Source organism: Notolabrus celidotus, chromosome 20 (assembly GCF_009762535.1).
Source record: "Notolabrus celidotus isolate fNotCel1 chromosome 20, fNotCel1.pri, whole genome shotgun sequence".
Lineage (NCBI taxonomy): Eukaryota > Metazoa > Chordata > Actinopteri > Labriformes > Labridae > Notolabrus > Notolabrus celidotus.
Genome location: NC_048291.1, coordinates 2,394,114 through 2,406,618, shown reverse-complemented (window position 1 = coordinate 2,406,618; position 12,505 = coordinate 2,394,114). Strand labels below are relative to the sequence as shown.

The 12,505-nt window shown below is 48.1% G+C and overlaps 1 protein-coding gene across 2 annotated transcripts in view; it reads left to right on the top strand.

The window, feature by feature from the left end:
- The window catches only part of LOC117832005 (trinucleotide repeat-containing gene 6B protein-like), a 19,277-nt gene extending 6,772 nt beyond the window's left edge, over positions 1-12,505 (top strand). Inside the window, exons 3-20 of one of the 2 annotated variants that reach the window (XM_034710948.1) lie at positions 267-695; positions 936-3,830; positions 3,958-4,107; positions 4,318-4,508; positions 4,653-4,715; positions 4,907-5,065; positions 6,401-6,538; positions 6,894-7,094; positions 7,257-7,364; positions 7,470-7,671; positions 7,798-7,950; positions 8,076-8,243; positions 8,381-8,527; positions 8,864-8,956; positions 9,182-9,397; positions 9,614-9,684; positions 10,250-10,389; positions 10,495-12,505. In XM_034710948.1, the coding sequence (XP_034566839.1) occupies positions 267-695; positions 936-3,830; positions 3,958-4,107; positions 4,318-4,508; positions 4,653-4,715; positions 4,907-5,065; positions 6,401-6,538; positions 6,894-7,094; positions 7,257-7,364; positions 7,470-7,671; positions 7,798-7,950; positions 8,076-8,243; positions 8,381-8,527; positions 8,864-8,956; positions 9,182-9,397; positions 9,614-9,684; positions 10,250-10,389; positions 10,495-11,068 (6,098 nt within the window). In that variant the 3' untranslated portion in view covers positions 11,069-12,505. The remainder of the gene's footprint in view (positions 1-266; positions 696-935; positions 3,831-3,957; positions 4,108-4,317; positions 4,509-4,652; positions 4,716-4,906; positions 5,066-6,400; positions 6,539-6,893; positions 7,095-7,256; positions 7,365-7,469; positions 7,672-7,797; positions 7,951-8,075; positions 8,244-8,380; positions 8,528-8,863; positions 8,957-9,181; positions 9,398-9,613; positions 9,685-10,249; positions 10,390-10,494) is intronic. The other variant, XM_034710947.1, reaches the window with a different exon arrangement.

The following is a 12,505-nucleotide window of genomic DNA, read 5'->3' as shown; positions in this document are numbered from 1 at the left end:
AAAAAGTTTTAAATTAGGGCTGTCAGACGCTTCATTTTCTAAGTCACAATAAATGTGTGAATGCTGGCGGCCCTACTTTAGATTTATTTGAATGTTTAATCAATTTAAAATATATGAAAGAAGCTTTTTTTTGACTGAAACTATGAGAAAGAAAAATAACATTTCCCTGTACTGTTCTGCTGTGGGATGTGCTCTTACATGAAGCTGATTTACACCTCCACACTGTCAACAGTTCATTCACAAACCTTATCATTTTTGTATTTTAGTGCCAGAATCAGCCAAACCCTCCTGCTCCCAGCCACTCGCCACCCAAGGCTCCGTGTCCCCCAGCCCTGGCCCTCTTGCCCCGCCATCCCCCAGTCCGGGTGCAGCACAAGTTCCTCCTGGTGGTGGGAACAATGCAAAGCAGCGGACTGCTGTGGCCAACGGACAGCCCTCCTCCTCCCCCTCTGGAAGCCAGACATCCCAACAGCAGCGATACATGTCGAGAGAGGTTCCACCCAGATTTCGCTGCCAGCAGGACCATAAAGTGCTACTGAAGCGGGGCCAGCCGCCGCTGTCCTCCATGCTGCTTGGGGGAGGAGGGGGGGAAGGGGGTGCAGGAGCGGTCGAAGGAGGCAGCGGTTGGGCGGCCTCCCCACCTCTTCCCTCACAGGGAGCAGAAAACCCCAATGCAAACACAGCTGGAGGCACAGGTGAGCTCAGATCAGGTGATCACGTTTATAATCTGCTGTAGAACGAGCAGGAGAGATGTTTCTGTAAGAACAGACCGTAGAAACATCACTGAGAGATTTAGAGTTAACAGCAGCTGTATTGAGTTAGTGCATGATACCCATGGTGTTCAGTCATCAGAGTGATAAATGAACCTGAAATGTTTCTTTGTGTTGTTGATGCTTTAACTGTTGAAACGATAAACCTCATCTTTGTCCGGACAGATTCCATCCTGGGTTCATCATCTGCTTCACCCCCAAACTCCTCCTCATCCTCATCATGTGTCGCTGCTCCGTCGTCTTCTTCTTCTTCTATTACTACTACTTCAACTTATGCAAATTCCACATGGGGGGCAGGCTCTGGCAGCCTGTCCTCTTCTCAGGGCTGCGGGAAAGTAATTGTGGATGGGACTGATCTGGGGGATTGGCCTAGCATCCTTGGCGGGGCCAAATTGAGTTCTGACGGGGCTGGAGGAGGAGGAGGAGGAGGAGGGATGCAGGAACAAGACTGCCCTGGTAACAACAACAACAGTAGTGCCTCATGGAGTGAGAAAAACATCCAGCAGAAGGGAGGAACAGCAGGAGGAGGAGTAGGGAACATGGACAATCCTTCCTCACCTCGTTCTTCTCCTCTTTCCTCCTCTTCCTCGCTTAATGAATGTGTTCAGTCGAGTGGTGGTGTGTGGGGCTCTTCCACCTCTTCTCAGGTGGAGACAGGGCTCGGATCAGCAGCATTTTACAATTCCAAAGTCTCCCATCTTCTTCCTGGGCCCCCGGAGAGCCCTGTGAGCGGCAGCAGTGGTGTCCCTGGTGCCAATTTTAACCCCAACATGAACCCCTCTGCCTGGCCAGCCCTCGTGCAGGGCGGGACATCCACTTCAGCGAGCGACAGCCTTCCACTACACTCGTCCATAACTTCAGTTTCCTCATTCTCTGCCAGCACCACCCCCATCACCACTCACTCGCTTTCATCTGTGAATCAAACTGGTCTCCATCAGCAGCACACCGAGACAGCTGGGGGAGCCAGGGGTGGAGAACCACAGCAGCACTTAGGAAACTCTGGGCATGAGTCGGGTTCAGGTGGAGGACCGGGACCAAATCACAAAGGAGTCGATGAAAGGGACTATGGGACTGCGAGAGCTGAAGGAGAAGGGGGTACTAAACTCGCTGGCTCTTCGTCTTCCTCCTCTGCTGCCTCTTCTTCTTCTTGGAGATCCATACCTGCAGTGCCCACTGACCTCAGTGCGGGGGCCTCACAGGCGGATGGATGGGGTGGAGGAGGAGGAGGGACTGGAGCTCAGGTGCAGGAAGGGAATGTGTGGGGCTTTGGTAGCCAGGGTGGCAAGACAGGGTGGGCCAGGGGGGGTGATGGTGGCTCAAATACCACAGCGGTATCTCAGGGAGCGTTGGAAGGAGGCAGTACAGATGCAGAGTGGGGTGGCACAGAGGGTGGGGTAAGTTCAAGTAACTCAGCAATAGAGGGAGGAAGGGGAGGAGGAGGAGATGGGGGGAGCAGCAGCAGCAGCAGCAGTAGTGGAGGTGTTGGTGGTGGTGTTTTGCAGGAATCTGCCTCACCAAAGTTTGCAACTATGACAAAAGCTTGGGACAATCAGAAAGGGATGGAAGGTGGGGAGGGCGCAGTAGGGGAGTGGGGAGGGCAGGGTGGAAGCTCTGGAGGGGAGAGACCTTCTTCCTCGAGTGGAGGAGGGTCCATAGCTGGAAGCGTTGGAGATGAAAGTGATAGCGGACAGAAGCCGGAGCAAGCCTCATCCGTCACCAACCCTTCTCAACAGACCTCCAATGCTGAAGTGGCCTTACTCAGCATGCTCAACAGGTCTGACCTGGACCCCAGGGTTCTGTCCAACCAGGGCTGGGGGCAGACCCAGATCAGACAGAATGTGGCCTGGGACCTGGACACTTCAAGAGGAACAGGACACAGAAATGAAAAAAGCTCTTCCTCTGCTTTCTCATCAGCAACCATGAACACTAGCGCGGGCTCCGGTGGCCCCGGGTACCAGTCCAACAGCTCAGCAAGTAATGATCAATCAGCTGGCAGTCACAAGACCGGGCCTGCTTCAGCCAGGGACGGCTGGGACGGCAGTGCTCCACAGGCCGCCTGTGGTCCTCACATGCCTGGTAACACTGTGAGAAAGCCGGGCTCACAGGAGGAAGATATGGAGACCAACAAGGGCAAGGCCGCTGGAGGCTGGGGGGATCTCCCACCTGAGAACAAGAGCAAAGGATGGGGGTCAGAGGAGAGCAGAGAGCAGCAATGGGGGGGTCGTGGTGGTAGAGGAGGGGGCTGGAGAGACTTTCGAGAACAGGGTAGTGGATGGGCGGATGGTTCAGAGGATAAGAGGACAGGGGGTTGGAAGGGGACAGGAAGAGGGGAGGGAGGAGGTTGGGGAGGGGACTGGGGTCAGAGAGACACCACACCTGGGGGGGACGGAAGAGGCAGAGGTGGAGGCCGCTCGGATGAGGGATCTTCTTGGGGTAACCTAGACGAAGGGGGATCTCAGCGAGGAGGAGGAGGTGGAGGAGGTGGAGGAGGAGGATGGGGAGATGGGGGTGGAGGTAAATCCCACCAGGACTGGGAGAGTGCCAAGCCCCACGCAGCATCAGCACACATACCAAACAGCCAAGTGGCACCAATGAAAGCCCCGAATCAACAGCAGCACCAATCACAGGGCCAGCAGCAACAAGCTGGTCCACAAGGAGGCTGGAACAGCCGGTCCAGCGTTGGAGGTGGAGGTCCACCATCCAAGAATCAGAACCAAAGTTCAGGCTGGACCTCGGGCCCAATCCCCCAGGTCCCCGCGGCTGGGCCAGGGCCTGGACCTGGGCCTGACTCCCTAGAGCCCAGCGGCTGGGAGGAACCCTCCCCTCAGTCCATCAGTCGAAAAATGGAGATCGATGATGGCACTTCAGCCTGGGGAGACCCAACCCGCTACAACACCAAGAATGTGAATCTGTGGGACAAAAACAGTGCTCCGCCCGATCAGGGCCACTCTCAGCAGGCCGCACCACAACCACCCCCGACCATGCAGCAGCAACAACCACCGCGGAGGCAGCAGGGGATGCAGCACAGCCGGGACACCAACCCTGGAAACGCTGCTGTTGGTAAGCTGGTGTTGTGTTATTGAAAATGATGTGCATTTGTTCTTTAACAGTCCGATTCTTCCTCCAGTGTTTCATGAATCGCTGCAGCAGAGTTTGAAATAACGGTTTGGTTTTCGTCCGTGTTCAGCTCCAGGTATGTGGGGAGGAGGTGCACAATCTGCGGATAATGGTACTGGTGCATGGGGCCAGACTTCAGAAGCACCAACAGGTTGGGGTGATCCAGATGAGCCCAGCAAAGCTGGCTGGGGGAACCCGTCACCCAACATCAGTAAACCTGGTAAGAATGGAGGAACATTAAAGATATTATACTCTCTGTTCTAAGTGTTTGGTGCTTTGTTTACATGGATGGATGACCCTGAGTCTCAAATAAAGCTCCTTACATATTCCACCAGTTTGATGGAGATCTGCCCTTTTAGAAACCATACATTCAGCACAGAGGAAATCCAGACCATGAAGTTCTAATCTCTCATCTCTGATTTCTCTGCAGGCCCTAAGTCCATGGAGAGCTGGGGCGGGAAGGGTGAGGGTTCTGTTGCCGCCTCTCGTCACCCCAGCTGGGACGAGGAGGATGACGGTGTTGGAGGGGTGTGGAACAGCGCCGGCCCCCAGGGGAGCGGCTCCTCCTTCAACTCTGGAGGCTGGGGTCAGAGTCACATGGGGAAGAGAGGCAACATCAAGGTGAGGCGAGAAGGAGCTAGGACACATAGAAGAGTTCACTCAGCTCTCTTAGTTCATCTTATAACTTGTCTCTTTATTGACGGTAGTTTTCATTCTGTGCTCCTCGTTTTCTGACTCACTGCTGTTTGATGTCATCTCTTAAAGGGGGGAAGTGGAGACTCCTGGATGAACCCAGTGTCCCGTCAGTTCTCAAACATGGGTCTTCTGGTAAGAGTTGATTAAATATATTTACAGCTGAGGGGGACAAATGTTAAATATGTTTGTATTGGAGTTAATTAAACTCCCTCAGACTAACCCATCGCCCACACTGACACCGTGTCCCTGATAGGTGTGTTACCTGTGAGCCCTCTGCGTTATGAACGAGTGCGAGGTGATGAAATAACTGTGTTGATTCTCAGGGTGATGACCCGGGGGTTGACAAAAAGATGGATGGAGACAAGAGAGGAATGAGTGATTATAATGGAGAGATGCGGAGAGGAGGGAGAAGTGGAGGAGGTTATCGAATGCCTAGTTCCAAAGACATGGGTCCCGTTGATATGGGGCCCTATAGTGAGAAGGTAAGAGGCTGTTCATGTTACTGGATGATTAGATATACTGTAGCCTTTATGATGCACAGAAACCTGTGAAGTTTCTGCAAGCTCTCCTAACAGTGGGTTTCAATCAGACACGTTGATGTCTAAGTAGAAAAATACATTTAATAAATGAAGTAGAATGAAAACATCAAATAATTATAATAAAGTGAAATAAATACCTAAAATAAATAAAGTAAAATGATACATACAATCAAGTTAAATAAATAAATAAAATAAATAAATAAAATAAAATAAATAAATAAATTAATTGAATAAATAAATTGAATAAATAAATAAAAGTAATAAATAGATAAAGAAAGCAAAATAATTCATAAAATAAATAAAGTAAAATGATACATACAATCAAGTTAAATAAATAAATAAAATAAATTAATTAATAAATAAATTAAATAAATAAATAAATAAATAAATAAAAGTAATACATAGATAAAGAAAGCAAAATAATTCATAAAATAACTAAAGGAACATAAATACATAAAATAAACACAGTAAAATAAATACATACAATGAAGTAAAATAAATACATAAAATAAATAAAGGAAAATAATAATAACAATAAATGAAGTAAAGAAATGATAAAATAAAATAATACATTAAATAATAAAAATGATAAGTAAAGCAAAATAATACATAAGATAAAGTAAAATGATCCATAAAATAAATACACAAAATAAAGAAGGAAAATAACATAAATAAATAAAGTAAAATAACAAAATAAAGTCATATAAAAAATAAGGTAAAATTATAAATCAAATAAAAAGAGTAAAATAAATTCACAAAATAAATAGTAAAATAATACATACAATTAATAAAGTAAAGTAATGATAAAATAAAATAATACATTCAATAATAAAAATGATAAGTAAAGCAAAATATCACAAAATAAATAAAGTAAAAAAACTTAAAATAAAGTAACATATAAAATAAGGTAAAATTATAAATCAAATAAATAAAGTAAAATAATAAATAAAGTAAAATAAGTCATTAGGGGTAGAAACAGTACACTCTATTATCTAGGGCACAAACAAGCATTGAAACACACAGAAGAGGGGAGCGGTGGCATGAACCAAAGGGGCATCTTAAGGGTCTTTCCTCAGAATCACAGAATGTATGCTCATGAAAGTTTCCCTCAAAGACATGTAATGAAATGTACCGGCTCTAATGTGAACCCTGAACACAGGCGTATATTAAAGTCGGGCATGAGTTTTCCTCATCTGAGTGAAATGAAAGACTCTAATGTGATTAAACGTATTGATTTCTAAGACGGTTTTATGTGGCGTGCCTCTTTGTTTTATCCAGATGAGTGGTCATGGAGTGTTTGTCGGCGGTGGCGGAGGGATTCCTCAGCCTCGAGGGATGCACCAGCCTGGCATGCATCCAATGAATCCCTCCCAGGGGATACGTGCTCAAGTGCCTCATCAGTTCCTGTCTGCTCAGGTCTGTTGTCTTTTCCTTCTGACGGTACGAGTTTCTGATTAGTGATGTATTTAGGAGAGGTGGAGTGTCTCCTGAGTCCTCCCTGTGGGGGAACGTGATGTGCAGTAAACCTGTAATGATGTTATTTCTGTCAGCAGTCTCAGGATAAATGTTTCAGGGCTCGTAAGCTGAGGACAGCCTGCATGCGGCCCATCACATGTACTCACTCTGTTAGCCGGGCTTACACTGAACCTCTCAATGAAGATCAAACTATCATAGAAGGAAGATTAGTGTCACAAGAAACCCTCTGTTCATACCATGAAGGTAGAAGATGCAGGAACACCACGTGTTAAAGTGTCTGTGTTGATGCATGCAGGTGCCGGGTCCCATGCTGAAGCAGATGCCCTCTCCTGGTGGCAGTGTGGGCGGAGTGGTTGGAGGAGTAGGAGGTGTCGGTGGCGTTGGAAGCGTCGGAGGGGTCGGCGGTGTTGGAGGAGGAGTGTTCCCCCCTCAGATTTCCCCGCAGCAGCTGGCGATGCTCAGCAACATTTACCCCCAGATGCAGCAGTTCCATCTGGTACGTGTCTTAATGTCAGGTCCTCGTATGATGAATGAATCCAACACGTTAAAGTGTTTGACACTGAGGTCTAAGAAACTGGACCTCCTATGAGGCACTCACAGAGCCGATCTGTTCTTTGTTTACCTTTCTCTTTGGATATTTCTGCACACTAACCCACAGGCTTGTCAGCTCTTGCTACAACAGCAGCAGCAGCAGCAGCAGCTTCTGCAGAATCAGAGGAAGTTCCCTCAGCCTCAGCCTCTCAGGCAGCAGCCGGACCCTCAGCAGGTGAGCGTGGAGAGTATTATTACTTATTACCTGAGCTGCTTTACTTTTATTAAACAAGACAGACGAGTTACCCTGTCACTGATGGATCTTCTTAAACTCCCTCAGCTGGCGAGGATCATGGCTATCCTGCAGCAGCAGAGGCAGCATCAGCAGGGTGGAGTCGCACCAGGCGGAGGGAGCTCCAAACTGTCCCCCTCTCACCTGGGAGGAGGCCTTACCAAACAGCCCATGGGGGACCCCCTTCAGCACCCTGGAATGGGGGGGGCCTTATCAGACCTTCATGCCAAAACACAAGGGATGTACTCCGGTAAGTCTGAGAGTCATGATGTCTGTGGGTTTGACTTCACTGATCTCATCTGAGTGAAAAGGGAGGAGCGTTTAGTGGACTGTGGAATGTGATTTGGCCCTGAGTGTGTGCTCCTCTGCTTGTTAGGGCTCGCTCCTGGCGGGAACCTGTCGGGCCTGGAGCTCGGTCCCATGATGGGAGGGATGAAGGACACAGGAGGACAGCAGTCCCGCTTCAAATGGATGATGGAGGGACACTCTCCTGCTCAATCTCCCCCCGACACAACCCTTCACAAGAACGGTGAGCGAGTGAACACACCTCACAGACTGTACTCAGTTTATAATCACTCACCTTCTCCATGTGTCTGCACCGATGTTAGCCACACACATTCATGTCATGTCCTCTCTGTGTGTGCTGCTCCTCAGGCCCTTTACCCAGTGCTTTAAAGGTGAGAGGAGGATCCCCGTACTCCCAGTATGAGATGCTGGGCAGTGATGGGTTAGGGATTCCTCCTCAAGGCTCTGCAGACAACTGGCACCGGACCCCTGGGAGTAAGATGGGGAACAAACCTGCCACATCGAGCTGGCCACCAGGTGAGATCAAACTTCTCTTTTATAGGATGTTTAAAGAAGTTAAACAAACTGAATGTTCATTTTCTTCAAATCTTATTTCTGCTAAATAAACAAAAACGTTCCTGACTTGATTCCTCCGTTCTGTTCTCTGGTCTCAGAGTTCCAGCCCGGTGTTCCTTGGAAAGGGATCCAGAGTGCCGGAGACCCAGAGTCTGACCCCTACATGACTCCTGGTGGTGTTCTTGGTTCCCCCGGACCCCCGAACCTTAACGACTCTGACCACCAGTTACTGCGAGACAACATAGGTACCTGACTGAATGTGGGGGATGCTTTAAAGAGCGTTGAGTTCTGTTTGAGAGGTGTTGTTCTTCACACTGGATCGAGACAGACGACTCTCCTTTGTGAACACATGTACAGAGAGAGGCGTGTTTAAATTAAAATATATATTTAAACCTTTTCTCTTTTGGGAAACTTTGTCCCCTCAATTCAGTGCATGTTTGGAAACATGCTCCGGGGCGCCGTAGGGCAGAGGTTAAAGGCTGGCTGTAACTCCCAGGCTCCGCCTCCTGTCCAGCTGTAAATGTTTTCATGTCTTGGCTGTCTCTGTGTTTCTGTTACATAACTCTGTTTTCTGTTCTCAGGGCCAAACCCCACCCTCAACACCTCGCTGCCTTCACCTGGTGCCTGGCCCTACAGTGCCTCAGACAGTCCCCTCAGCAATGCACACAGCACAGGTTCATACTCTGATCCTCTGTCCTCTTAAAGCTCCTCATGCTCTCAACTTCTACTTTACGTTTACTCTTTCCTGCCTTTGCTCCGTTCCTTTAACTGTTTTATCGTGTAGAAGTCGTCCCATGAAGTCAGACGTTCTGTGTTCTCCCCTCTCCTGTTTCTGAGGTCTGTTTATCTAAAATCCCCCCCCCCTTCCTCTGTCTTCCTTCTCCCCGTTTCCTCCTCAGGAAAGTACTCTGAGTACAAACCCAGCTGGCCCCCAGAGCCCATCGGACAAAACAAGCTGTGGAAGACCAATCGCAACAGCTCACAGCTACCACGCCCCCCTCCTGGCTTAACCAATCAGAAGCAGGCCTCTCCCTCCCCGTGGGGAAACGGAGGCCCACGTTTGGCTCGAAGCTGGGGAGGGAGTGGGATGAATCAAGAGTCAAGATATGGGCCAGGTACTGTTTACAGACTTTAGACTCCAGGAACATTACTCTGCTGGTTTACTATAAACTCATCGTGAGGAGATCTTCTTCATGTGATCCTAAAAGTTTAAAGACACCTGACATAAAGGTTGTGTTTGTAGAAATGAGGTCATCTTTATAATAATCTTAAATCATCAGCTGTGCATATCCTCCTGAGTCTTCATGTCCTCTCTCTCTCTCTCCTCGCAGGCTCAGCGTGGAGCGACGGCGTGGCCTCCAGGAGCAGCTGCTGGTTGCTGCTGAGCAACCTCACGCCTCAGGTAAGGACCGGGACAAAGATAGACCTGTTCTCTGCACACTGAGAGGGAACAGAGGATAAAACTGCTGCTCTGACGATGCTGCAGGGTTCATAATTTCTCACATCCACTCGCAGAGCAAATCAATCAGGAAACATCCACCCGAGCAGATGTTCTTTAAATCACCGCCGTTCTTCCTCTTTAGTCCAACTCATGCAAACGAGGCGGGTTGATGCGTGACCCAGCTGTAATTGGATTGTGAAGTTGGATCAGCTGTTTAATCTCTTAGAGTTTGCACAACTGACGCTCACATGACTCAGAAAAGGAGTCAAAAACATAATTAAAGGTCCAGATGAAGGTTCTGTTTTTGGTCCAAAGATCAGTTTCCTTTCTGTAATCACCCACACTGACACAACATGTTTATGTGACGACAGGTGTGACATGATTACAGAACAATAAAGCCACGTTATGATCTCTGAAACATAACTTCTTAACAGTTAGACCTCTAAGCTCATAACAGTGCTGTGATAACCTCTCAGACTCCTGCAGACCTTCACTGTGTCACTCAGACTTTATCTCCTTCTTGTAGATTGACGGCTCCACACTGAGGACGATCTGCATGCAGCACGGTCCCCTGCTGACCTTCCACCTCGGCCTGACGCAGGGCAGCGCTCTGATTCGATACAGCACCCGACAGGAAGCAGCCAAGGCCCAGGGCGCTCTTCACATGTGGGTTGACCCGGAGCCTCGCTGACACGTATTGATTAACGCTGAACGTGCTCTAATTGGTCTAAAGAGCCTCGCCTCTGTTCTCTCTCTCTCTCTCTCTCTCAGGTGTGTTCTGGGTAACACCACCATCCTGGCGGAGTTCGTAGGGGAGGAGGAAGTCTCTCGTTATTTTGCACATTCCCAGGCCGGAGGAGCAGAGGGGGCGGGCTCAGGAGCGGCAGCTGCCAGCGGGACGCAGGGTTCATCTGGAACAGGCACAGCTGTGGCCAGCAGCGGAGGAAGCTCCCCGGGGAATGAGCGGGCAGCAGCGGGCGCAACTTCAGGTGGAAACGGAAACGGCGGTGGAGGAGTGGAGAGCGGATCAGCAGACCTGGGCGGCGTAAGGTCCTCTGGCTCTGCGTGGCAGGGTCTCGATGGTACAGGCAGTTCTTCAGAAACGTCCTCAGCCCAAGGACCCGGGCTGGGGATCTTCTCCCAGTGGGGCTCCAACGGGGCGGGAGAAGGAGGAGGTGTGGAGGGAGTGGAGTCTGGGAGGTCTGGACTCTGGGGGGGCATGAGTACAGGATACCCGAGCAGCAGCCTGTGGGGGGCATCGCAGATGGAGGAGAGGCACCAAATGGACAGCCCTGCCGCTCTGTTGCCTGGCGACCTGCTGGGGGGCGGAGCTGATTCGATCTGAGGAGCGCCCTCTGTTTTTTCAAGTGTTGGTTTGGACACTGATACAGCATACACTGGGATACATATGTACTTACTATAGCACACACACACACACACACACACACACACACACACCTATTAATGTAACACACACTCACACTGACATAGACGTCGTATGCAGATTAGTGTGCACACACCTAAAGCAGAAATGTGAGACATGTATACACATTCTTGTGGCCAGACTTAAGCTATTATATAAACAATGCAGGGACTGTTAAATGTGTATACAGCCTTTTTCCACAGATGAAGATTTCAACTGCTTAGACTTGAAACCTGAAAGAATGAAAAGTCAGTTGGTCTGAGAGACTCGACTGGATCTCTATGTGCTCAGTAAACAGATTTACATCCACATGCACACACCAAATACAGACAAGCCTTCAGACAGATGGGCACTGTAAACAGCATTACCTTCATCGTATCAGAGAACTTAAAACTACTACATGATGTGAGGTTCAAGTGCAGTTTTGTATTCACGTCCCCTTAAACACGGAGACCGAATCCAAACACATGCAAACAGCTCTGATTGAAAACAGACCTGTATCTTACTGTGTATGTTCACTTAGTTTGTTTCTGTTTGTTTTGTATGTATGGTTTTAATTTTTTGAACAGTGGAAATATTGAAATTGTTCTGTTTTCAAAATGCTGACCTCCTACTGTTGTATCTCATGCACTCTTTCTCTGTTATTCTCTCTTGAACATGTTTGTTACTGTTGCAGTGATAAATGTTAAATTGCTGGCAGTTTGAGGCTATGTTGCATTTCTCCATGTGTGGATACTGTTTGTAGTATCGCTCACACTATATGGACTCGAGTATGAATGAGATTGAGACCAAGTAAGTGGATTAAACCACCACAGTTGTTGTGCGTGTGTGTGTGCGCGTGTGAGCGTGAGGATAATGTGTGTGTGCATGTTACTGCCTGTCATAATGTGGGCAAGGCTGCTTACTATACAGAAGGTCTATACAAATGTTTTGAGTGCATTCGGTATACTGCTGACTGTGTTAAGAAATATTGGCACTAATGCTTTTTTTTTTTCTTCTGTCATTTGAAGTTGTTTTTCCTTTTTTTTTTAGCAGACTTGTCTTTTTTATTGTCCGACCTGCAATAACAAAAAAGAACATTTTAATGACACAAAGAGCTGAAGGCATACGCGTTGAAAAAATGGACATGCCAAATCTTATCAAACTGTGTGGAGTGGGCGGGGGGGAGGGTGGGTTGTTTACAGATGCAGAGTAAGAGTTGACGTACGTTTTTAATGTTCTGTTGTTGTGTATTGGTTTCAAATTAAGACAGGCTTTAACGCTCCTGTTCAGTGTTTTCGTTATGAGATTTTACAAAGGAAAAATTTATTTAAACACATGAGAACAAGATTAATAAAGATGAAAGTATTGGCTTCTAAA